The sequence below is a fragment of the Rosa chinensis genome, chromosome 4 (assembly GCF_002994745.2).
Source record: "Rosa chinensis cultivar Old Blush chromosome 4, RchiOBHm-V2, whole genome shotgun sequence".
Classification (NCBI taxonomy): Eukaryota; Viridiplantae; Streptophyta; class Magnoliopsida; order Rosales; family Rosaceae; genus Rosa; species Rosa chinensis.
Genome location: NC_037091.1, coordinates 29,381,199 through 29,406,653, shown reverse-complemented (window position 1 = coordinate 29,406,653; position 25,455 = coordinate 29,381,199). Strand labels below are relative to the sequence as shown.

At 37.3% G+C, this 25,455-nt stretch overlaps 1 protein-coding gene across 2 annotated transcripts; it reads left to right on the top strand.

The window, feature by feature from the left end:
• Nucleotides 1-18,754: 18,754 nt before the first annotated feature.
• Nucleotides 18,755-23,429, top strand: LOC112198530 (gamma-secretase subunit APH1-like). Of its 2 annotated transcripts, none has more exons than XM_040519040.1 (6): nucleotides 18,755-18,961; nucleotides 19,102-19,257; nucleotides 20,646-20,731; nucleotides 21,223-21,348; nucleotides 21,528-21,655; nucleotides 22,437-22,490. In XM_040519040.1, exons 1-6 carry the CDS (start codon nucleotides 18,849-18,851, stop codon nucleotides 22,473-22,475), a joined length of 648 nt encoding a protein of 215 aa, XP_040374974.1. In that variant the 5' UTR covers nucleotides 18,755-18,848; the 3' UTR covers nucleotides 22,476-22,490. The 2 variants fall into 2 exon arrangements, with proteins under 2 accessions (XP_040374974.1, XP_024195442.1); XM_024339674.2 differs by lacking the exon at nucleotides 22,437-22,490 and adding an exon at nucleotides 22,792-23,429 and having other exon boundaries at nucleotides 18,756-18,961.
• The last annotated feature ends 2,026 nt before the right edge of the window (nucleotides 23,430-25,455 follow it).

The following is a 25,455-nucleotide window of genomic DNA, read 5'->3' as shown; positions in this document are numbered from 1 at the left end:
AATCTCTCATTAATAGCACACTGCGCCCCAGGGCGCTACAGTTAGCCTCGCTCGCCCAGACTGTTTGCCCTCAGCCTGCACCCCAGCACGGTCAGCCTCGCACGCTCACGCAGGGCACATTAGCCTCGCCAGAGCTAGTAGATAGCCTCGCTAGAGCCCATGCCCAGCACTGCCTATGCATATTGCCCCCTGCATGCATACACGCACAGCAGCCTAGCAGATAGCCTCGCTGCCAGACGTGCCTAACAAGCTCGGGCCAAGTTTCGGCCAGCAACTTGCCGGTGATCGGTCACCACCGTCCACTGTCAATTTTTTTGGTCAGATTCAGGCCATTTTCTGACAACTTTTGCGGCAACCCTATTTTTAGGTAAATTTTACTAAAAGTTCCATTTTTTCTAGTTTTTTCAATTTCTCTTCTTTTTCTCGGGGACTTACAACCTTCCTTCTTCTACCCCCTTTTCTTCTTCATAGGGGAGATGTAAGCCGAATTGTGGAGGGTCGTGCTATCTCCAAGCTTAGAGCTTGTTGAGATCTTCAAACTTATAGTTTGTAGAGAATTTATGATCGACCACTTACATCATTGTTTCAATCTAATCCAATACCTCTTAGAATTGAATTTCTTGGGAGTGATTATGCTTAGAAATTCCTAATTTCATGGGAGCGACTACACTACGAAATTTTTACTATTTTTGTGGTAGCATTTTTGGTCCGAAACTAACCCTTTTTCTTGTTCTCTTTCAGGATGAGTAACCTGAACAAACTGGACTTTGCTCCATTGGAAACAACTAGCTTTGAATATCACAAGCGGGTTCATGATGTCCGCCAGCATCTCAAGGCCCAAAGACTCCTGGATACGATTCTTGAGCCTAGCCAGGACATGCTAACTGTTGAGCAAGCTCAAGCTTTGGAAGCAAATAGAGCAGCCTTGGAGGAAAATAAGGCAAAAGCCATCATCCTAATGACTCGTCATATGGATGATTCACTCCAGTACGAGTATATGAATGAAGAAGACCCCAGAAGGCTGTGGGTCTCACTTGAAGAATGCTTTGGCAATGTCTGTGACTCCTTGCTTCCTGACCTAGAAGTGAGATGACATAATCTCCGCTTCTGTGATTTTAAGTCAGTTCTTGACTACAACTCGAAAGCACTTCGCATTAAATCTTTAATGGAATTTTGTGCAAAAGATCACTGATGCGATGTTGATTGAGAGGACTCTCTCCACCTTCTCTATCTCTGCATTGATGGTTGCTGAGAACTATTGAATCGATATTACTGTAGGACTGATCACAAGGTAACATGAGCTCACTGGAGTCATGAATGTTGCTGAAAAGCATGACAACATCCTTGTAAAGAACTATAATTCGAGACTGGTGGGAACATAGTCTATTCTAGAGTCCAATTATAGTCGGGCCCCTAAGGGAGGGCGCTAAGAGCGAAACCCTAAATCTAGGGACATTTTTGGACTTTTTGGTCCATATTTTTGCTCTAATGAGGAAGGTAACCACCAAAATAGGCGAACACGAAATCGAAGAGGTTAACGTGGAAATAGAAAGGGAGGCAACACCTCTGGCCATGTTGGTGGCGCCACCAACACTAATAGCCATCCTAATGAAGCTTTCAAAGCACCTCAATCATGGGAGTCTGAGCACAGAGATGTATGTTTTCGATATGGAGCATCCGGTCATTGGGCGCACATTTGTAGAGCTTGTGAGAATGTTGTCACCGCCTACAAAGTGTATTGTGAAGCAAGAAAAGCTCACTACATGGAACAAGAAGATTAAGAAGGTGATCTAGAGTGAAGGATTGAAGACTTCAAATTTGGCTGGGATCAATAGATCACCAATTCTGCTTATTTTTCCAAGAGATGTAATAGGCAATTGCCATATATATCATAATAAACGCCATTGGTTTCGTTTTTCCTCAACTAGGCTCATCCAAAGTGAGTATGATGTCTAGGAAGGTTTTGAGATAAGTAGTAATTAAGCGAGCTTTGCTCCACCGACATCTCTCTACTCACCTGGTTATATTTATATTGGAGTTATTGAAAGAAGTCAAACGACTACCTTTGTTTTGCATTAGCTAGCATTTGGATTAGATTCTCCTAATGGTCAAGAGACAATGATGTACTCTGTTGGCTTATGTTACACCCCACATCTGATATACCCTTTTTACTGAGTTACATGAAATTCTTGATGGTTACCGTTCGCGGTTATAATTTTAACGTTTAGGGGATGGTTAAAAATTGACTTTTTATGAGTTAATAATTTGAGAAAATTTCCTTCATGAAAGTTGTAGAGGACATTAAACTGAGCGCGTGCATATGTGGTACGTAAAAATCGGAGTTATTATGCAAAAGTTATGAGTGAAATACGAAAGTTACTATTCATGGTAAAATTTGGATAAATATAGAAAGTTACCCGGGTAGGTTTCCAAAACCGGAAACCCACCCCTCTTTCTCTCTCCTCTCCCCCGACTCTTCTCCCTTTTTCTTCGGGTTCTCCTCTTCCCTTCAATTCTTCACTTTCCGGCCACCAACCGGCGTGCAATCGGTCACCTCAAGAGCGGGTTGAGGCGCTCTTGACACTAGTGACCTAGGATTTTGGAGTTTTGGCCGTGAAAGTCCGGATCGAAGCAAGGATTGCTCCGGTTGCAGTTTTGGGATTTCGCCGATTTCCGGCCATTCCGGCCACCTCCGACCACCAGGATAGCATCGAAGGTTCTGTTTTTGATGGAGATCATTTCCCCTAAGGTAGTTCTTTCCAATTTTCATTGTAGAGGTCGAATTAATGATTTCTCATTTCTAGGGTTCTTGAGGTTTCGGGGCATTTCTTCACCGGTTTGATTCGGCCACTCCGAGGTAAAATTGGATTATGTTGTAGTTGGGAAAATTGTTGGGCCTGTTGTGTAGATGCTAGTGCCGAAATTTGGTGGTCATCGGAGGTAGTGGTCACCGGCGCGTGGTGGCGCGTAAAGCTGCGATTTAATTATAGTTTTAATCCCATATACCCTATAATGATTGTAGAATGTAATGCATGAAGTTTGGTGGAAATCGGAGGAATTACGAATTGAGTTTAATTGATTAATTATTGATTTTCGCGAATTCAATCGCCGAATTCCTTTCGAGTTCACTTTAAATATTACATCGATGAAAGATTAATGTTGGAGTATTAAGGATGGATGTTGTAGAGTGTTGAGGAGTCGGATTTTAGGAAGGGGGATGTTTTGAATTTCCAATTATAAGTATCGTAAAGTTAAAATTCCATCCTGTGCATTATATATATTTATGAATGTTATTCGTACAAGACGAGAGGAGTCTCCATACGAGGAAAATACCGAGCGACGTCAGGATTGAGCATATATTGTGAGTGGACTTTTATTTTTCAAAGAATGATGCATGCATTTATTTAATTGGTTCCGAGCTTATAATTTGTTTATAGTATTAATTTCCTGAGTATATGGTTAATTTCAGGAAGGGTTTGGTTATTTAAATATTTGAAGGTTTTATGGCGTGCGGGGTCACGTCATTGGATTATGCTTGTTTTCCTTTATTTATTTATCTATGATGGGATTTCCGGATTTATACTATTTACATTTTATTTATATTCGGTGATTTGTGATTTTTAATGAGATTTCGATGGAGTAAATCTTTATACTTATTTATCTCCTATTTATTTCGAACTTTAGATTATCTTGGCGTGTGGGACACGTCATGGGAAATTCTTTTACGGGATATGGGGAAGTTTTATGTATTTGTGGTTTTACTTGGTTTTCGGGTTTCTTATGCCATACTTAGGGTGACTACTATCATTGCTAGCATTGATCTTCCGCCTTTGTGGCGAGGTGATGGGATCACCGAAGCCCTCCGCCTTTGTGGCGCTGATTACTGTCTCTGTGACAGTAATTCTGAAGCCCAGTATCCTATCGCTACACTTAGTGGCGGAAGGGTATATTACGGGAGTAATGGGAGTATTTTGGCCTGGGAGGCTATCACCCGAGCCTGGGAGGCTCACTCGTATGGCTATCGTCTTCCCCTACTCTTTATACTATTTTCGACTAGCGGGGCTAGTCCGATTTATTTTGGCCAGCGGGGCTGGTTCTATTTCTTTGAGTATCGGAGTTTCGACCTTTTCTTTTATTCGTTTGTGACTAGCGGGGCTAGTCGGCTTTCAAGAGTGGAACTCCTCTTATTTTAATTTTTTTTTTGTTAATCATTGCATGCATCAGGAATTTTAAAGAAATAAATATGGGAAAGTATAAAATCCATTTGGTTTAAAAATCTTTTATTTTTGTCCACTCACGCTAACGTTTTTATATACTTTTCCCTGGGCCTTTCGGTTTCAAATGCCCAGTTTTCAGTGTTGCTGCTCGGTGTTCTGAAGTGAGCCATAGTGACCGCATCCGCTTCCGTCATCATATTTTGTAGGTTATTTATTTAGCCTACTGTACTCTATGTTAAACTTATATTCCTAGAATGCTCTGATTACTAAGGGATATGTGACCCAAAATTGTATGAATTATATTTGAGGTCTATGACCTAACTTTGGTGATTGTAGTAACTTGTACCTTTCGGAGATTGTGTATGATGTTGTTAGCTTTGAGATGGGATTGGTTGAATTTGGGAGCAGGGTGGCTCCAGGTGTTGTGGTTGGATTTATTAAAAGTGAATTTTGGTTTTCCGCAGGATTTTGGGTTATCCATTTTTAAGGGAGGTTATGCCGAAATTTTTGGTAAATCTCCTTTAAATCTCCTTTAAAGGTGGGTCCCGCAGGGCCACTTCGGATTCCAGGGTGGAATTCGGGGTGGGTCCTGTCAGCTTATGAATAAAATTTTGAGTTTTTTTCATTATGACTCCATTTTGATTTTGAGCATATTACTTTGTGACTACAATAGCTGGGCCATCAGTATTAATTCAAGGACATGGAACAGCCTAAGTTCCCCTTGCCAAATGGCACCTTGATTACTGTCACAGAAACTCTCTACGCTCCTAGGGAAAATCGTACCCTATGAATAGCCAACGGATTCCATGCGAAATCACATGTAGATAACGGAAATGAGTTCCTTTGCAATACCTCTAATGATTGCAAATAAAGGCGCATCTTAGAGAAGTTTATGTGTCTCTCTAGTGGATTTTATGTCATCACTCACTATAGGAGAAAGTGAATTAGACGACATATTGAATACGACATATGAGTTAAATTGGTCGTCTCTCTTTCCCTCAGCCAACACAGGCTCAAAACTAAAATTTGCAAAATTTGGGTCAACACATACAATGATATATGTTGTCTGAAAACCCAAAAAAAAAAAAAAATTCAAATAATTTGGTGGGTTGAAATCCTTGAAATCCTTGAAACCCTAATCTAAAGTATTCCCTCCCTAAGCTAAAAAACAAGCTTGGCTTTCCCTCTCGTTTTGCTAGAAAAGGTTTTTCCCTTAGCTGAAAAAAACAAACCCTAGATCTAAAAAAAATACTATGCCAAAAAAGGAATCAGACGACACATTTCCAACAACAGCGAAATTTTTAACTGTCGTTTGATATAATCAGATGACAGCAAGAATTATTCTGTTGTCCAAATTTTCAATTCAGTCAACAGTTATTACATTGCTGTTGTTCAATTGTCATTGAGACAATGGTTATATTTTGATGTTGTCTGAGTGAGTTATTTCAGACAACAGTTATTACATTGACTGTTGTACAATTACTATTCAGATAATTGTGGTATTTTGATGTTGTCTGACCAATCTAATTCAGACAATAGTTATTTTTTGTTGCTTTATTATGTTGTATAACTCTCTTTCAGACAATGGCTACAGACAACAGTTATCTATTGATATTTTACTGTTGTGCAATTTGTATTTAGACAATGGTTGAGTTATGATGTTGTCTGACTGATTTTACTCAGACAACAGTTATTTAGTGCTACTTTATTCTGTTGTGCAAGTCTCCTTTAGACAATGGCTTCCGACAACAAAAATTTACCAAATCAAAATTTACATCCCGAACCGTGTAACGTGTCGAACCAAAATTTACCAGTTTACGAGTCTTTCGATCGGTAAACGACATTTACATTTACTTTTCGGCTCCGTTTTGATATTTTATGGGGCCCTAAAAGTTGACTTTTTGTTCGGGTCAAAATTTGAGAAAATTTTCTTCATGAAAGTCGTAGAGGATGTTACACAGAGCGCGTGCATATATGGTTTGTAAAAATCGGAGTTCATAAGTGAAAAGGTAAACTTACTGTTCATGATAATTTCCTATATATATATGGAAAGTTACTATAGTAGATCAGAATCTACCAACTGGGTAACTCCCATTTCTCTCTCTCTCTCTCTCTCTCTCTCTCTCTCTCTCTCTCTCTCTCTCTCTCTCTCTCCTCCCTCCCGTGGTTCTCTCTTTCTCTCTCTTTGGCTCACCTCTGCAACTCCTTCATCCGACCACCTGGGGAAGAGCCACGGCCACCATTCGCTTCCTCTCCCTTTCGTTGACTTGCCTGCGGTGGTGGAACGTCGTGCCGTGGCCGGAAAACGAGGAACCACGACCTTAAAGTTTACCGTAGTAAAATGGGTCAACGCAGAGTTCTCCATATTTCGGCCACCAAAACTGGCCAAACTTGGCCGATCAGAAGCGGCTTGAGACGTAGATCATCCTCCCCAAAGCTTTTGCCAAGAATTGAAGCATGGAGGAAGAAAGCATAATTGGAAAATTTCACTGTACTTCAGATTGCTTAATTGTTCGGCCACTTAGAAGTATTTTCTGACTTTGCTACAGTTAATAAAGTTGTTGGAAATGTTGAGACGGTGTTGTACATGAAATTTGGTAGCCATCGGAGGTGGTGGCCAGTGGTGCGGGAACCCCCACGCGCCGCCACTGTAGGTGGCGAGTGGAGGCGCGTAGCGCTACTTTCTAATTTCAATTTTCAGCCTATAAAATCCTATAATTATTGTAGAGGTTGTATATGAAGTTTGTTGAAGATTGGAGGAGTTTTGAATCGGTTATGAATTTCTGAAAATTTAGAATTTCGATTATCGATTGACGAGAATCCCACTGTAAGATTTCTCTCAGTTCTGCCCTAGAAACTTTCAATTAAAGAATTGGTACAAATGATAAAGTTTTGGTTAAATTGGATAAGAAATGGAAATGTTGATTTATGAGGATTTGATGTGGGAATCGTATTTAATTTCCGGATTGTTATTCACGAATTATAATTGTGTACAAGGCGACATGCTGAGCTACTGCTCGAAGTAGAAAACCGGTTGCGTGGTCACCTAAATAGTACTGTGAGTGGACATTTATTTTACATAAGTTGTGCATGCAGTATTATTATTATTTTCCAATTGATATTTAATTTATGATTTGAATTATTGAGTTTTATGGTTTATTGAGCTTTGATATATTGAGATTTATTTATGAATTACGAGATTAGTTTTGAAATTCCTTCTTGAGGGATTTTAATAGATTTTCGAGATATTTATTTATGAGTTATTGAGTTGGGAAATGATTTTCGGGAAGTGACTGATAAAGAAAATACTATGAGAATTATTGATTTCAATTATCGATTTAGATGATATACAAATATGAATGATTTATCAAATATTAGAGCACGATGGAATTATCGAGATTTCTTGAGTTTTGAGCTCCGCAATTATCAGCTTTGAAGTTATATTGAGATTTTTCCCGAAAGCATTTATTGATTTACCGAGGATTTATGCTTTCGAGGATTTATTGAGACATTGAGCTTTGGCTTTGAGTTATCGAGATATTCTTAAGTTATGCTTTGGTGAATTATTGATGATGTATTGAAGTAATATCGAATTTCTTTCTGGAAACAATGATTTGAAAGAGGTTGATTCCAGTTTATTGAGGAGGTAAATAAGTTAGCGCATACATGCATTACCTGGTTGGTAGTCCCCTCCAGGTAAGTCTGGTCGGCAGTCCCCTCCAGAATATCCGGTCGGCAGTCCCCTCCGATGCGTCATCTGGTCGGCAGTCCCCTCTAGATGGCATGAGGTAGTTAGCTGGCAGTCCCCTCTAACTACCTATGGTTAGTCGGCAGTCCCCTTTAACCATTACCTCCTCGTCCGGTCGGCAGTCCCCTCCGATGCGTCACTGTTCGGCATTTCCCTCCAGGTGGTATGAGATGACTAATCGGCAGTCCCCTTTAATCATCGTCTATTTTGAGATGTGATTTGAGATATGACTAATTTAACGAGATGTTTGGAATATCATTCTGTATTTGAGAGATTTGAGATTTTAAAGAGATTTCGAGATGATCGACATTACATAATTGAGATTTCAATAAAAATGATGACTAAGAGTGTTTCTAAGATTTTTACTGCATGCGAGGTTTTAGAGAATAACTTGGGAAAATATTATGTTTCACTTGTTCATTTGAATTACTTATTTTTCGTCCATTAACTCTAATGATTTTCAAATGTTTTTCCCCTGGGCCCTTCGGTTTCAAATGCCCAGTTTGCATGCCAGTTTGGCTTGAGTTCGAGCGTACATGGGGTTGAGGCATAGCTGTCATAGCTTCCGCATTATAAAGTATCAGTCATTTATCTTGTATTCTATCCTCTTGTATGTCCTATGCATTAGATTGCTTTGATAACCCATGAGATTAATATTCTGAAGTTCAGAATTGTTTTGTGAAATGAGAGATGTTGTGATTTAGGGAGTAGGGTGGCTCCAGAAGAATAAGGGTGGATTATTTTAGAAGTGTATATGTCTTTGTACAGGAATTTGGGTAGTCCACTTTTAGAGGAAGTTCCGCCAAATTTTTGGTAGAATTTCTTCTAAGGTGGGCCCCGCAGGGCTACTTTGGATTTCAAGGTGAAATCCGGGGCGGGTCCTGTCACAGCGTGTTTGGGTGACACAAGGGGGGAGTGTTTAAGGACACTTAGATTGTGTGTCTAGCCCAAACTCTAGTTACTTGTCTGAGTTGTAATAGGGTTAGTCTTACAGATATTCTCGGAGATATCTTTATAGATATCCAATCATTGTACGATTATGTTTCCTTATAAGACTTTGATTCTATGCTTGTAATCCTCTATATAAAGACACAACTCAATTCTCTCACAATTTGATTTCCTAAAACAGATAAGTTTTTGTTTTTAAATGTTATATAGTTTTATTTGAAATGTTTTGTCAAACAAATTAAATTTTGATGAGCTTTTGTTTTTAAATTTTATTTTCATAAGAGGGTAGATATACATTTTTATTTCAATTTTGGGGTGCGTGTGTTTGGTGGGGTGATATAGGTATACATTTTTATTTTTATTTCTATCAATATATTAATTGATCATAATATGATATAGGACTTTTGTAGTAAAAAAAATAATTTAAATGGGTATATTACCCTTGAATATATGTCATGTGCTATGCAAATGTCAATTTTGAAAGAAAGATTAACGAAAGTTAGTGATTGGTACCATTTAAAATGAAATCGAAAAAGTTCAGGTACTGGTTGTGATCAAAATTAAAGTTTAAGTAATATCGATAAAGAGGATAAGTTCAGTTACTATTAATGATAAGTTAATAACCTTAATTGTCTCATTGAGTATTATGACAAGACTAAGTAATCAAATCCCAATTATGTTGCAACATATTCTGACTTTGGTGAAGTTATGATTTAATTAAGGGTTAATGCTCATACACCCCGAATCTGCCAAAATACTTCTCATACACCCCAATATCTTATTTTTATTCCTCTTTACACAAACCTTTCTCTCTTTTCTTCCTACAAACCTTTCTCTCTTTTCTTCCTACCTACCCATCTTGTCTACCTTCCTACCTTTAGTACCCCTCTTTGCGGTTTATTTCTATGTTTTGCATATCTACTACTTCCTATATAAAGATTGATGAAACATGGTGGGCCCATCAGAATTTTATTTGTTTAATATAAGTACAGTCGTTAAAATTCATCCTCTATTTTCAAAGGTAAATAGCTAGTACGTGTTACTATTCATAATTTCGATTGTCGACAGATTAGAGTTGATTGCTATCTGTAATATTACCAGCAAAGAACTGAAGAAAGAAAGAGAAAAGTTAAAAAAATTGAAAGATTTTAGAGAAAACCTCAAAAGAGAAACTCCCGATTACTGGGATATCATCTTTAGGGTTCAAAAAAGAATTTATAAAGTTGAACAAGAGATTGAAAATCTCTTATATACTTTCAAAGAGGAACAAAGACCTCTTGATCATTTGAGCATTGGTTAGATCCGCAAATCACTGGTATTAGAGCTTGTAAAGAGCTCAGCAGGGGAATCCCCAATGGAGACAATGTCTGATTTAATATTAGAGAAGTTGAATTCTCTGCTGAAATCTTCTGATGAGAAATATCAGAACCCGCAGAAAGAATTATCTAGATATCTAGATCATCTAGAAAAACTACCTGCTATAATCCACCAATTAGAAAAATTGGAAAACAAACTGGATTATATCAAGGAACTTCCAAAAACGGAAGAAGAAAAGCTAACAAGTGTTAGTAGATAAATCAATGAACAGCAAAAAACGCTGGATTCTATGAAAAATATACTGAAGGGCAACAAAATGCCTACAGTAAAAACAAAGAAAGCTAATGGATTCAAACCATTAGAAAGACCAGAAAAGAAACCTGTTCCAAATATGATTTTTCTGGAACCTTCTACTAGTTATACTAGTATTCGGTATGAAAATCCGAAAGAAACTCGAGATGTCAAAATGATGAGCATCTTTAGAAAAAAGAAAGGAGTACAACTCCTAAATGCTGAAGAGTTCGAATACAATGAAATAGAACACGAGGTAAAAAACGCCTCAATTCCAAAGCTAGATTTTAAACAAATCTACAAAAGGGGAACATTTGACCTGATGGATAGCCATCATTTCAAACTACTGGAATTTACAACCCCCTCCACAACAGGAGAAACAGATCTATTGCTGATCACTCCTGCAGAAGTTGCCAGAGCAAGAACAAAAAATTATCAATTTATGCACATTGGAGCAGTCCAAGTTGGCATAAAACTTCTTGCCCGAGAAGACATAAACTGTTCAGTTCTATGTGTTCTATAAGACAATAGACTGACAGATTTTCAAGCTAGTTTGTTGGGAACCCTTGAAGCATCTTTATGCAATCAACTGGCATATTTCAACTACTTTCCAAACTTCTCAACCAGCTTGAAAGATGCAGCTCACTGTCTAAGACTGAGAGTCAAAACAGATGACATATCTATGAAAAATGATATGCAAGAACTCGCAATAGTATACAGGATATACTATAAGCTGATGAGTACCACATTAGAACCTAAGACAAGAATATTAAATATTCCAGGTCTTACTACTGGATTCCTCACCAGTCAGAAGAACCATTCACAACAGATTCACAAGGTTACTTGGAATGAAGTAACTTTTCCTCTCGAATGGAAATTGTCTGGTCCGAAAAAACCAGCAGAAAATGCCAAAGCAGTAATTTATGAAAGTAGAAAGACTGGAGATATCAGTCTCAAATCCGATGACCACAGAAAAAGTGAAGTCTGTCCTGAGAATATCAGAGTAAACAAAAATCTTCTCAGAAGAAGCTACAGCACTAAAGAAGCTAGTAGCAGTGGTACCAAATTCTCTGTTGAAGAGCCAATAGAACCAATCACTGAAGAAGAATTAGAAGCTGATCTGAACATACCAGTAAATATGCTTAGAGCACAAAAGCTCTATGATCTCTATGATGAAGCAGAATCTTGCAAAAATCCTGAACGATTAGAAAAACTAATCGAAGAAATAAAAAAATTCAAACCAGGAAAGGAAAGAAAACTTCTTCCCTATCAAGATATTGAAATGGAAGAAGGAGAAAGCTCCAAAACAGTCATCATAAGAGAAAAGGGAAAAGTAAAACTCCCTTTACAGAAGGCCCCTACGGGCAAAAATGGAGAAAGAAATTCTCAAAGATTTGTCCCAAAGGACAATATACCCAGAGTACCAATTTCCTCTCATGGTATCTGGTTAAATCTAGACAAAGCTCTAGACAAGAGAAAAACTCTTGACCAATGGGTTGATAGCCTGATGATGGCTTCTGCTCTAACCCATGGAAAATTTGAAGCACCAAATCTTCAGGTGTATTATGAAACTACTCTCACTGGAATAGCAAAAAAATATTATTTCTCTTTCAAAGAGACTGCCAGAGGAAAAGACTGGCTTGAAGAAATCAAATATTCAAAATACCCGTATGATTTTGCAGTACCTCTGTATGATAAGTTCTGTGGAGATCTCTCAAATTTAAGTGAGAAGGCTAAAGAAACAGCCAAATCAAATATCTATGCTCTCAAAATTTGTGACATGAGATATTTTGAAGAATACTTGAATGAATTTCAAGAATATTACTGTACAATTGGTGAATTAGAAAATACTGATCTAGACAACCTGTTGCACAGGAAACTCCCTGAACCATGGAGAACAGTTGTGCGAGAAAACATAGCAGAAAAACCAATTGAAAGATTTTCAGTTGGAGGAATTGCCGACAGAATCCGGCAATTGCTAAAAGAGCAATGCAAAGCCAATCTTAGAGCAAAGATGGCTAAGAACAACTCAAAGGAGTTGAAAATTTCTGTTATGGAATACTGGATATGCCAACCAACTGGGGATGTCATGAATCCAAGTTCCTCAGAAAAAGAAAAGAAAAATATTACTCGAAAAAATTCAAAAAGAGTAATAAGAAAAAAGATTGGAAATTCAAAAAAAGTTCCAATTACAAGAAACAACAGGATGAAGATCCTAAAAAGAAAATTCTTCAAGAAATAGAAGAATCATAGAGTTAACCCTCAGAATACTCAACCAGGCAAGAAAGCTTGCAGATGCTGGTTATGTAAAGTTGAAGGGCATTATGCCAATGAATGCCCAGAAAATGGTAAAAGATATCTACTAAAGCTCTATTTGAAGAATATGAGCCTATAGTAGAAACAACAAACATGAAGGGCTACGAAATAGCCTATTATGATGATGAAGATGATGACAGGTCAATCTACTCTGCCTGGTCTGAAGAAGAAGAATCATCTGATTCTGAAATAGATTCTGAAGTAGAGTACTTAGAATCTAGACAAATGAACGTTCTACACGTTAAAAACTGGGAAGAAAGTAAGACAGAAGCAATAACGTCTTCTTATCAGGTGAACCCTGGTACATTTGTTTGTGACTATTGCTTATGTCACGAAAAGAATGGGCTTCCTATGTTCTGTGAAAAGTCAAAAAAGACTTATCACAAAGAATGCTTCATAGCTGAAGCAAGAAGAAAAACCAAGAATGGCCTTGTCAGCCAATTAGTAGAACAAGAATATGAAGAATATTTCTCTAAGAAAAAAGAGAAAGAATTAGAAACTCAATTCTAAGTAGCTATGGAACCTTCTTCCTCAAAAACAAAGGAAGAAAAACTCAAGACAAAAGAAGAAAAAATCGAGGAAATCGATACAACTATAGAACTGGTCGAAATACCAGAAAATGTTCCAGAAGAATGTAAACCATTTATACCTCAAGAACAAGCTCAAGAAAATGAGCTACAATAATCGAAAGTCGTCTCTACTAGTAGATACAGCAACTAGATAGAGATTTGACTCAAATTCCTTGATCACAAAAAATACCATCTACATGCATTTGTAGACAATGGATCGGGATTTACAGTTGCAAAGAGATTTGCAATTCCAGAAGAACTCTGGAAAGAAGATAAGAAAAGAATAGCTACTGGTGTCACGTTTGATGGAAGCCATCTTACAATGAATAAAGTAGCAAAAAATGTTCATATCACCATTGGTGGAGGAATATTTATCGTCCATGATGTTTGGCAATCTGAAGGCCAAGGATCAGATTTCTTGTTGGGAAATGACTTTATTCTCCAACAGAGATTCATCCAGGATGAAGAAGCGATAGGCTTCAGAAAAAGAGAATGGGTGTTCTGGGGAGACAGGCTTACTCAAGCCAAAAGTGTAGTAGGACCAAACTTTACTACACAATATCAGGGATCGCAACAGAATAGTGGTGATCTTACCCCCTAGAAATCCAAATTTGATACTATTCTCCAAATCAAACAACAAGAAGAACTACTTGTTGCAGAATCATCTTCTGAAGATGAAGAAGAAGAAGAAGAAGAAACAACTAGCGCAGATGAAGAAGCTAGTTTCATTCACGAGCATAACCTCAAGCACTTTCAGAATAAACTTGAGTCTCAGAAAACTCCCATTCTTGACAAAATCAAGAAACTACTCGAGCAGAACATCGATGTAGAGCCTCAGAAGTTTTGGGAAAAAGACCCAGTGGTCTGTGAATTACGATTACATGATATGAATGCTATCTGTCATGTCAAAGCCATTCCTCAGTACAAAGAGGAAGACCAAAAAGAATTCAGAAAAGACATTGAAGATCTCCTGAACAAGAGATTGATTCAACCTTCCACTAGCCCTCATCATGCTCCTGCATTCTACGTGAGAAATCATGCAGAAAACCTTAGAGGAAAAGCTAGAATGGTGATTGACTACAGAGATGTCAACAAGAAGACTGTCAAAGACGGTTATCAAATTGCTCAAGTAAGAGTACTGATCAACCAGCTCAGAGGAGCTAAAGTCTTTTCAAAATTTGATGCAAAGTCGGGTTTTTGGCAAGTCAAGATGCATCCTGAAAGTATTCCTCTCACTGCATTCGGAACACCACAAGGCCATTACGAATGGTTAGTAATGCCTTTTGGTCTAAAACAAGTCCCCTCAATATTCCAAAGAAAGATGGACAACATCTTTAAACATGTGGCTGAATTCTGTGTCGTCTATATTGATGACATCCTTGTCTTCTCCAAAAACAGAGAAGAACACATGTAACACCTCCATGAGGCTGTAAAGCTGATAGTTCAGCATGGAATTATACTAGGAGAAAAGAAAATCTTCTTTATCATCGATGAAGTTGACTTCCTAGGAATAAACATCAAGAATGGAGTAATAAAACTCCAACCTCACATCTTTGAGAAGATCTGAAAATTCCCAGATAGAATTCCTGATGCCAAGAGTCTAGAGAGATTCTTAGGAGTCATAAATTATGGGAAAGATTTCATTCCCAAAATTTCAGGACTAACAACAATGTTATCTCCTAAAACAAGTTCCAAGAGAAAATGAAACTTCACAACAGATGATGAAAAAATTGTGAAGCAGATAAAAAACCTCAGCAAGAATCTACCTCCTCTACATCAACCAGAGGAAAATGATGAAATTATTCTCCAAACATATGCGAGTGATAATTACTGGTCCGGTGTAGTTTTGGCAAAAAAGCCTGAAACTAACATAGAAAAGATCTATAAATTTTGTAGCGGCAAGTTCAGCCCTGTAGAACTAAATTATCCTACAGGGGAAAAAGAAATTTTGGCTGTCAAGAAAAAGATTTTAAATTCTCCAACTTTTCTCTGAAAACCCTTTACTGTCCGCACCGATTGTGCCAGAGTAAAGAATTTCAAAAATTTTAAACTTCATAAACCTGCTGATAGAGGAAGATTAGCAAATTGGCAATTATTTCTTAACCAATATGATTATAATGTTGAATTAATTGCAGGAAACAAGAACTATCGTCCAGACGCCTTAACCAGAGAAATGGCAATGTTCAGCAGAAAAGATGATGACGAAGGTCGCAATCCCAGAAGCAGAAGAGCCAGGAAAGAACATGAACCTACTGAGGACCCTAAAGAAAAAATCCTCAAAAGATTCCTGCTAGGTCCAAAAGGACTAGCCACAACTGATCAATCCCAGGGTAAAGGATTGGCTAGCCCGTCTCAAAAGGCAGACGGTAAAGGCTCATCAAGACCATTGAAGGCTGTTGCTTTGCCAAAAAGCAAACCTACTCCAATAAGAGTAATTAATGTTTTCAATTATGAACTTCAAACATTTGATGCTCCTGTGTTCAGAACTGGCAGGAGACTAGCTTACCACCAGAAGGCAATCCTAGATAATCTTTTATTTTCCTTTCAAGAAAGAAGCAGTGGTATGATGTTCCCAGCTCTCTTTGCACTAGCTGAAGAACTCTATGAAAATGCTAGACCACAGTTTGAAGAAATTCATACACAGCAGAGTGCTGTTAGAGAAAAAATTCACTTCCTTGAAAATCCAGAAAGTGCTAGAGCTCCTATCATAGCACTAAAAGAATCAGATTGGTTAGAATTCCATAATCTGATAGGAAGTCATAATTCTGAAGTCCATGTTCCTCCAACTCTCTTCATTATTGCTGGACCTTATGTTGGAAGATACTTAGTTAATGTTCAGAGTGAACATCCGCAAGAACACAAGCTTTGGCTTGTTGAAAATGGTTTTGTCCATAATCTGTGGACTAAAACGAATGATGATCTCAAATGCCTGCTCCCTATCATTGTCAACATAGTCAAAAATGTCAGGAAAAATGACTGCATGCTTCGACTGAAGTTTAGATCCACTCCACTAGAATGGATTCAAAAGGCAAATGGTGAGGTTGAGTACATTTCTCCATATCATTATGTGAGAATTAGTCAAAGAAGATATCTTCAGCCTGCCTGTGTTGGATACAATGGCCAGCCAAATTCAAGTATCCCATGGATGAAAGCCATGGCTCTTGAATATATCAAAAAAATCATCTCTGAAGACATCAACAATACCTTCCTGGCAGCAGGAGAGAAAACCATTATCACTGCTTACAATCATCCTGACGTAGTCAGCAGTGACATTTTTCTATCTCTCACAAGAAAGGAGATAGATTTGACACTGGCATGCTTACAGTGGGTTGAAAGGCTTGAAACAGACAACCACTACAAAATGTATGTTGATACATATGTCGAGGATAATGCAACATCTGTTCGGATGGCCCAGGCAGACAACGACTCCTTTGTCCTTGGCCACAACTCAGAAACTGACAAGAATATGTGAAGCTACAGGTGAAGAAAAGCACCAAAATTGCAAATGTAGACTTTTAGAAAGCTACTTTTGCTTTTTCAAAAGAGAAAGTGAAAAACATTTCTCTAAAGGGTTTTCTGCTTTTCCCCGTCCGACCTCCATCATCAGGAGCACTCAGGAAAGCAGAGTCACGGAGTTGTTCTGTACATTTTTATGTTTTGAATTCTGTTTTGAGTTCAGCTCCCTATACAAGGAGCTTTAAGTTCAGTTGTAAGGCATCTAAAATTGAGCAGAAGAGTCTTCTCTCAAGAAGTAAGAAAGCCATAAGTAGCAGTGTGCTTCCCTTCCTATCTAGTGTGAAGTAGTGTGCTTTCATTTCAAGTAAGTACCCGCTCTCATTCTTATGGGTAGCTAAACAGCCTTTTGCTGTTTACCTGAGAATGAGGCTCTGAATTTCTAGCATGTATTTATATTTGAATAAATAAATTCAGTTGATCACCCACTTCATCAAAATTATATATATTTATCTACATGTTTAATTATCTGTTATATCCCTGTATCCTGTAGAAATCCAAAGTTCTAGTTTTACCTTTTTACCTAAAAATCAGTTTTAAAAATCTAGGATTAAGACAAGCAGCAGTGATTCCGCCTGTTAAAGTAACCGTTAGGCAAGGAGCCGTAGGTGAAAAACTTGGGCATGTTGAAGGCTAGTTTTGCTTTTAGTCATAGGTTTTTAAGACAAAATTTTTAGGCAGACAATTAATTCTCAGAACCCAAAGGTTAAAGTAGGATACAAAAGGCATGATCCTGAAAAGGACTATCCCTATTAGTCTTTTCCTAAGGTAATAGTGTAATACAAAAGTATTGGGCAATTGGGCACAATACGAGAGATTTTTGGGTATACGGGAAAAACCCCTTTAATTAAAGCCCTCAAAAAGCTTATATGAGATTTATCAGTACATTTACTAAAAACCAAAAACAAAACCAATGCAACCCAAACCCAAACGCAAAATAAGACAAGCTCGTTGTCTCTTCAATGTTGAAGTATTTTCTAGTGGACATTAACTCAAATGAATATTTATTACTCTATTTGGCTAGTTTGTTTGATCTCATTCCTAATCTCTCAACCAACATAAAGGTACAATACAGATCAGATGATGTTTATGGTTAATTGTTCTCATCAATTTTGTTTTCGCCGATTAACATATATCATAACAGTACATTGGTCAATGTCTTGATCTATATCAGTCAATTGAAATTTAATTTTTCAAAGAGAATAATTAAGAATACACAATTCAGTATTTCATAGCAACATTATTCAAGCTTGTAGGAATAGACCACAATATTTAGGTTTTAGAGTTTCATAAATCATTTTTATTGCTATTAGGGTTCCAAGTATCCCAATAAAAAAATAAAAAAATTACATTCAACAACCATAATGAACATGTTTGGTGTAAAAAAACATTGATATCATAAAAGATTAAAGAAAAGACAAAAAAAACCAAAAAAGAGAGATGGTGGAGAGACCAACCTCTTCGTGTGTAGAGAGAACTTTGTTAGATTTTCCAAAATCTTTGGTCTAGTGGCAGAAAAATTATTAAAGTATACATACCATATACTACAAAATCTATAATTATCCATGATTTTCTAATTCTATAAGTATGAATGATATCATTTTTAAAAGTCCTAATTGAATACACCTAGACTTCCATTCTTGAAGTCTTTTTAAAATCTTGATTGAATACTCCAAAACTTTCATGAACGGCTAAAAGTCATACACCAAAACTTTAAAAGAAATTAACTTTTAAATTTCAATTTTTTTTCCTTTTAAAAGTTACACTACACTACAGTACTTAATATTTTGACATAAGTCATAGTATAATTCTAGGAAATAAAAAAAATAAAGGGCCAACCGGGAGGGCTGCAAAGTGTGTATAGAAAGAAACCCTGAATATCAAATGGAATGAAGAGATGAAGTGAGTGTGTGAGAGAGAGAGAGGTGAATGACGATAGCAGCAGGGATCGGTTACGCCTTGTTAGCACTCGGCCCGTCTCTCTCCCTTTTCATCTCTGTTATCTCCAAAAAGCCCTTCCTGGTTCTCACCGTCCTTTCCAGGTAGGTATTCTCCCTCTTCTACTTTCGATTTAGGGTTCATCGCTACTTCTCTACAATTTTTGGGAAAATCTGAAATTGGAAGATCGAATTCAAACTTTAGGTCAGGAATTCAAATGGGTTTGTTGTTGATTTGTGTACAGTACATTGCTATGGCTTGTAAGTCTCATCATGTTGTCGGGACTGTGGAGGCCATTTCTGCCTCTGAAATCATCCGCATGGTGGCCCTACAGCCTCCTCATATTCACCTCAGTTCTCTTTCAAGAAGCCCTTCGGATTCTTTTCTGGAAGGTCTATAAGTAAGTTTAAATCTTTTCGATTCATATATCATGTTTTCTTCTGCCGTTGGCTATTAGCAAGTTTGATTTGATGTAAATCAATGTTGTAAGGGAAGCTAAGGTATAGTAAAGAGTCAGTGTTGTAAGGGAAGCTAAGGTATGGGATGAAACTTCACACATATTTCCACCCTGAGTAGAGAGAGGATCATGGAGCAGTAGATTGATTTAAAGTATTGTTTTCGCAACTTATTTAAATTATGTTATCCCATGAGAAGATGATTCAAGAATTTTTTTTTCCCTTCTGAAACTTTTCTATTGGAGGTTTCTTGTTTCATTTTTAAGATGATCCTGAAAAGGGGTACTAATTATGATCCAGAAACGATTTTTTGGACACAGAAATATAAATTTCGTGTTAGATTGGTGCTACAGAACATCTGAGGTTTTACTCAAGGTAATTATTAGATAAGTAGAGAAGACATGATCCTTGACATATCCTCTAGTTCCTTATTCCGCCCACCCTTTTGGGTAAATTGTATTGGTAAAGTTAAATTATGTAGTGGTGATTTTAATTTTGATTTTTTTTTTTAACACACAAGATTTGAATTTGTGTTTCTGTGACTTACATGGGCATGGTTCATGTTTACTTAATGCTCTTCACTGCTATTCTTGCTGCTAATCAATTGATGATAGTTGTATACTTGCGGTATCTAAGTTTATCTGCAACATTTTTCTTCCTCATAATCGACATCCGTAAATTTTCATACATTTCTACAGATTTTTTATTTATTTATTTATTTTTTTTATGTTTGAAACTAAACATCTTACTGTTTTTTGCTTTAACGTCAATCGTAACACTTGAACTGATGTTACAACAACCATCAAATTTTTCTAACACTATTAAATTTTAAATTTGTGCCATTATGTGGAAGCTAACACAACCCCTTTTATTTGGGGTGTTAACTCTGCATTTAAGAATAAGGTCTTCCTCTTGAGCACCTAAGGTTATTGTTTTTCCCTCTATGTTGTTGTATATGTGATTCGGTGGGTAAAACATACTTCAGTTTTCCATCTACTTTAGCTTTATGGATCACATATAGTGATGCATGTGATCTATACAAGTTGGGTATTGTAACATCAATTTCTCGAATCATTCTTCAATTTAAAACATCTATTGCCACTCGACGGAAGCTAACAGAAATCCTTTATTTAGGTGTTCCGAGTGTAAGTTTAATAATTCATTCTTCCTCTAGCATTTCTATGTAATTATTTTTTCCCTCAAGTTTGTTGTATATAAGATTTGTTCATTTGGTTGGTAAGGTATTCACTTTTCCAAATACGATTATATCTCTGAAGTCTGGGTTACTAATTGGTAAAGGTATATAACATCATTTGCTTTATATATTGTCTAGGAAGTTGGAAGATACATTGGATGCATTTGCTGATAGAGTATCTAAACCACGCCTGTATATGACTGATAAGATGCAAATTGCTCTGGGTAAGGTTTATGAGGTTCTCAGACTTGTATTCATCATATTTCAAATAGGCTACCATTCATTCTATATAGTAGGTTTTTCAGCAGTTTGTTATTACAATTCAATTTCTTTCCATGTCGACTCCTAAATCTGGTGGTTCAGAGGGAGGTACTAAGAACCTCTTGTAAGATTAGCTTTGTCTGCCTGCAATAGCACCCTTTGAAATGGTTTGATAAAATACTGTATTGGGCTAGCAATTGCATGTCTTTATTCATGCTGATACTTTACCTAATGTAGGCTATATATATGAAATCATTCTATTTTAAATAGTCTAGCAACCAAAGTATTGAACCTTCTTATTTTCCTGGTGATATGTATCCATTTGCGGCATAGTTTCATGGTGTTCCTCTCTTACCATACCTTTAAACTTCAAGAAAGGGATAACTAGTTTAATCATCTTTTGCCACAACTAGACATAGCTGTAGCTGATATCTTTTCAATAAATTCTACGCAGCTGGTGGTTTGGGTCATGGCGTGGCACATGCTGTGTTCTTTTGTCTCAGTCTCTTAACACCAGCATTTGGTCCAGGAACTTTTTTTGTCGACAGGTGCTCAAAGATACCCTTTTTTCTTCTTTCTGGTGAGTCAAGCCTTATAGTAGCTTCCATGCATCTATTCAAGGTTGAAATAATTCAATATATGGTACATGAATTTAGGAAAACTGAAATCAAATTCTCTGATACTTATACAAGTGCTGATTTGGTGGTTCAGATATTCCGTCACTTTATCTTTCTAACATTTCTTTCTTGTATTTTGCAGCTATCATTGCCCTTGCATTTGTTACAATTCACACATTTTCAATGGTCATTGCATTTAATGGATATGCAGAAGGCAATAAAGTGGACCAGATTTTTGTTCCTTTAGTTCATCTTGTTGCAGGGATGGTGGTAAGTGTCACTGACCTCATGAGACTGTTGGTGTTTAAATATGTTAAGATATCCTACTGATTGTGAATGTCGGGAAGAATGCCTTATATACTCATGCATGATAAATGTAAAAACAGATTCTGATGAAGAATACAAGCAGAATATTTTAAGTCAAGATTTGGAAAGTAGTTCAAATAAATCTAGGCTTTTATTATTAGGATTCTTATAAGGGTTTTTATCACAAATGGTACCTGAATTTATCCTCTATTTTATCGATAGTACTTGAACTTCAATTTTGATCACAACCAGTACCCGAATTTTTCGATTTCATTTTAAATGGTACCTAAAGCCACTTCGGTCACTATTCCAACAAAAAAAGCCAAATCCAAAAAAAAAAAAAAAAGTTGTTCAAGGCAAGTCTAGTACCAAAAAGATTATCACTATGATCGCAGCCCTTGAAATCACCAAAGACCATCACTATGATCGCCTCACATGCCATTTTTAGTTGGAATAGTGACCAAAGGTGGCTCTAGGTACCATTACAAAAGAACCTGAATAGTTCAGGTACTGGTTGTGACAAAAAATAAAATTCAGTTACCATCGATAAGATTGAGGTATAGTTCAGGTACTGTTTGTGATTTTTACCCTTCTTATAATTATTAGGATTCCTAAAGAAATATTCTTTAAGGATATTCCTAGTTATTCTAGAATTATCTTAGCCTCCCTATATATATAGAGGCCTTTGTAGTCTTTTATTTTGAGATGAAGATTAATAAAATTGAAAGCTTTTGCTTCTCTTCAGGTTTGTGTGATGCAACCTAACCTTAGGTGTGATGCCTAAGACCTCTGGGTGTGATGCCTAGAAACCCTACTGGTGTGATGCTAGTAGCCTTATCCTAGAAACTTACTTGTGTGATGCTGGTAGTTCTATCCTTTTCTTCTTAACTTTCTTATTCTAAATCCCTTTTCTTCTTAAAAAAACAAAAGCACAGCAACCAAATCCAAGAGTACTCAAACAAACCCTAGTTCTACAGTTCTTTTGCTACTTGTCCTGCATCAGATTCACAATAGTTTTACTTTTTATTTTTATTTGGTGTACTGTTTTTTAGAAATCTTGCTAAAATGCATCTCATTGACCCTTTGACTCTGTTTCTCAGACACTAGTTAATTTTGCATCTGGGGGATGTATTATTGGTATTCCTCTCCTCTACTTTGTCGCTGTGTTAACCTTATTGCATTGTGGGAAGATGGTGTGGAGAAGGTTAACAGAGAACAGACACAGACCGGTCATGTAGAATGCAGTCACTTGTCTGACTACACGTGCAGGTCCTTTGTGTATCCTAAAGATTGAAGGGCATCACCTACTGCTGCCTGAAGAACTGTTTTGTTACTCTTAAGCTGAAGAACTGTTTCGTTACTCTTAAGCTCTTTAAGGGCGACTACATTCGGCATTTCCAGCAAAGAACAAGATTTCGTGTTCTGATATTCTGGGATAAATGATTGTTTCAAACAGCTATACAAAAGACTTCAGTATCTTATGAATCAAACTGTGTACATTTTAGACTTGTGTAAAGATTTTTTTTGGTTCATTCACATAGCCCCAGCAGAAGAGTAAGAATGAAATTAAAAGGACCATGGATTTTGGTTGCTGTAAAATTCGGCGGTGGCTTCAATGTTTGTAGCTTCTTTTCTTCCGAGTGTAGTTGCTCTATATACTATGTAATGGCAAATTATATTATCACTTTGAACTGTATGCTAGGGGAATAGTCACTTCAAAGCCTCCCACAATGCTGAATTGCCCCATCTATGTTGCCCTTTATGATATCATGTACAGGCTTAATACATCAAGAAATTGATGTATGCTTATGGTACCTCTCTTATATTTATTTTCAAAGAGTGAGAGCTTCAACATGCGGCTATATTGGTAAGAGACGAGTTTGAAGTTTTTATATTGTTCATGGCCTTGCCAAATTATGGGATGATAGCCCTTTCTTGACCAGAGATGTAACGTCTATTTGTTTTCCGAGTTACAAGGCTGTTCATTCCCTTGCTCCACACTGCAAGCTTTCACTCCACGGTTTCCTGAAGTGCAACATAGATGGGGCATGTCAAGCTGAACCCAACAATTCCTTGGCCGTAAAGCAGTCTTCTGAGACATCCTTAACGGATTGTTTTGGACAATCACAATAGCTACGAGATATCACTTACATAACCCATTGTAAGAAGCCTCTCTCTGGTAGTAAGTCACTGAAGCTGAACTTTCTTTTTCATGATAAGAACGAGTGGGTAAGTGTAAGTATGCTGTTATAGCTGTTTCAAAGCTATACTAATGATAGACAGCCAACAGGGGCATCTTCCATAGGGCTGTCGGAATGTTGGAAACTCTTCCAATTACATGTTCTGCAGAGTGAGTAAAGCCCTCAAGCGGTAAGTGAACTTAGCTATCTTTATTGACACAACGCGAGCACATCCGGTAAAGGCATGCTGTCCGCCTTAAAGATCTGGCTGGCATCTCCAACTATTCTTTTGATAAAGCAAATCCAGGCTAAATGACTTACTCAAAACCGGATTCACCAAACCAGGAATCTGTGCAGAAAACCAAAGAAAGAGGCTCGGGAAGAGGAATTCCCATAGAAGGGACTCGACTTCAATAAAGAGGGGAATCGGCAGAAGGCACTGAAGGTGAGGCTTACCTTACAAAGTCCCATCGCTCCTTATTGAGCATCCCTTATTACTGATAAAGCTTACTTGCTCTCCATTTGTTCCTTCGCTACTAGGAGAGTCAGCGACTTCTATTAGTACCGGACCTTGAGTCGAATTGATCGTGTCATGTGCAACGTCCATCAATGATGGTTCATTAATGTCCATTGATTTAGACTCCTTCCCCTTTCCCAACTACGAATAAGATCGAGAGGAGCTCGAGAGCCCCAAAACCAAGGAGGGAAACGGGAGCCTTCCGCACTTTCTCACTGATTTTGTGAGATAAGTGTGAAATTATCCTCCACAAGACTCTAGATGGCAATCCTTATCACTTCGACTTGTTAGCGTTCTGTTCTTGGAGCCCGTAGAAAGAAAGTCTTAGTCGCTGTAGTGCAATAAGTCTAATGCTTTGTGAATATGTGAATAGAGTGGTTACGGTGGAAAAATTCTCGTCTTTTATTAATTCTTTCTCCTCGTTCGAGAAGCAACCTCCTTCCGTTAGTGTAATTAGTTAAGGAGTGCTCCTTTCTTCGTTATCGCACATAAGTCTCGGAAAAAGAAGTCCATCTGCCCAGTTTGATAACAATTAATCTTTGAAAAGTGGTGTCAACCGGTCTATCTTTACCTATTGAAGTGAAGGAGAAAGCACTTTGCTTTGAATCACAAAGATCTAGCCTAGTTGTTAGGACCAATCCGGTGTGATCTTAGAGCTATTGACTCTACCCGACTCTCTCTAAGTAAGAGCTCACCCTTACTTAGTCTTCTCAAAGGATATAAAGGTCCGTGCTTCTCCTGTGAGCGACTCCTTTGATTTGCTTACTAAGCCCTAGCTTACTAGAAAGAAATGGATTTCAATTGCTTGCGCTTGAAAAAAATAAATAAATTTGTTAGAACCAAAATGGACCTATCATCATCTATTATGCAGAATGCAAATTGGATTATAACTTGATTCATTAATAGGAGTTGTAAGCTAAGTACAATACCTAGAAACCTATTAAGACATTTATATCAGCTCATAGGTTAGGAATCCATTAGTTGGTTTACATTGTAATCCGATTTAGTGTTGCATTAGGTTTTCTAGTTGTTGGTGACTTGGTTGCTAAGAAACATCTTTATGGAAG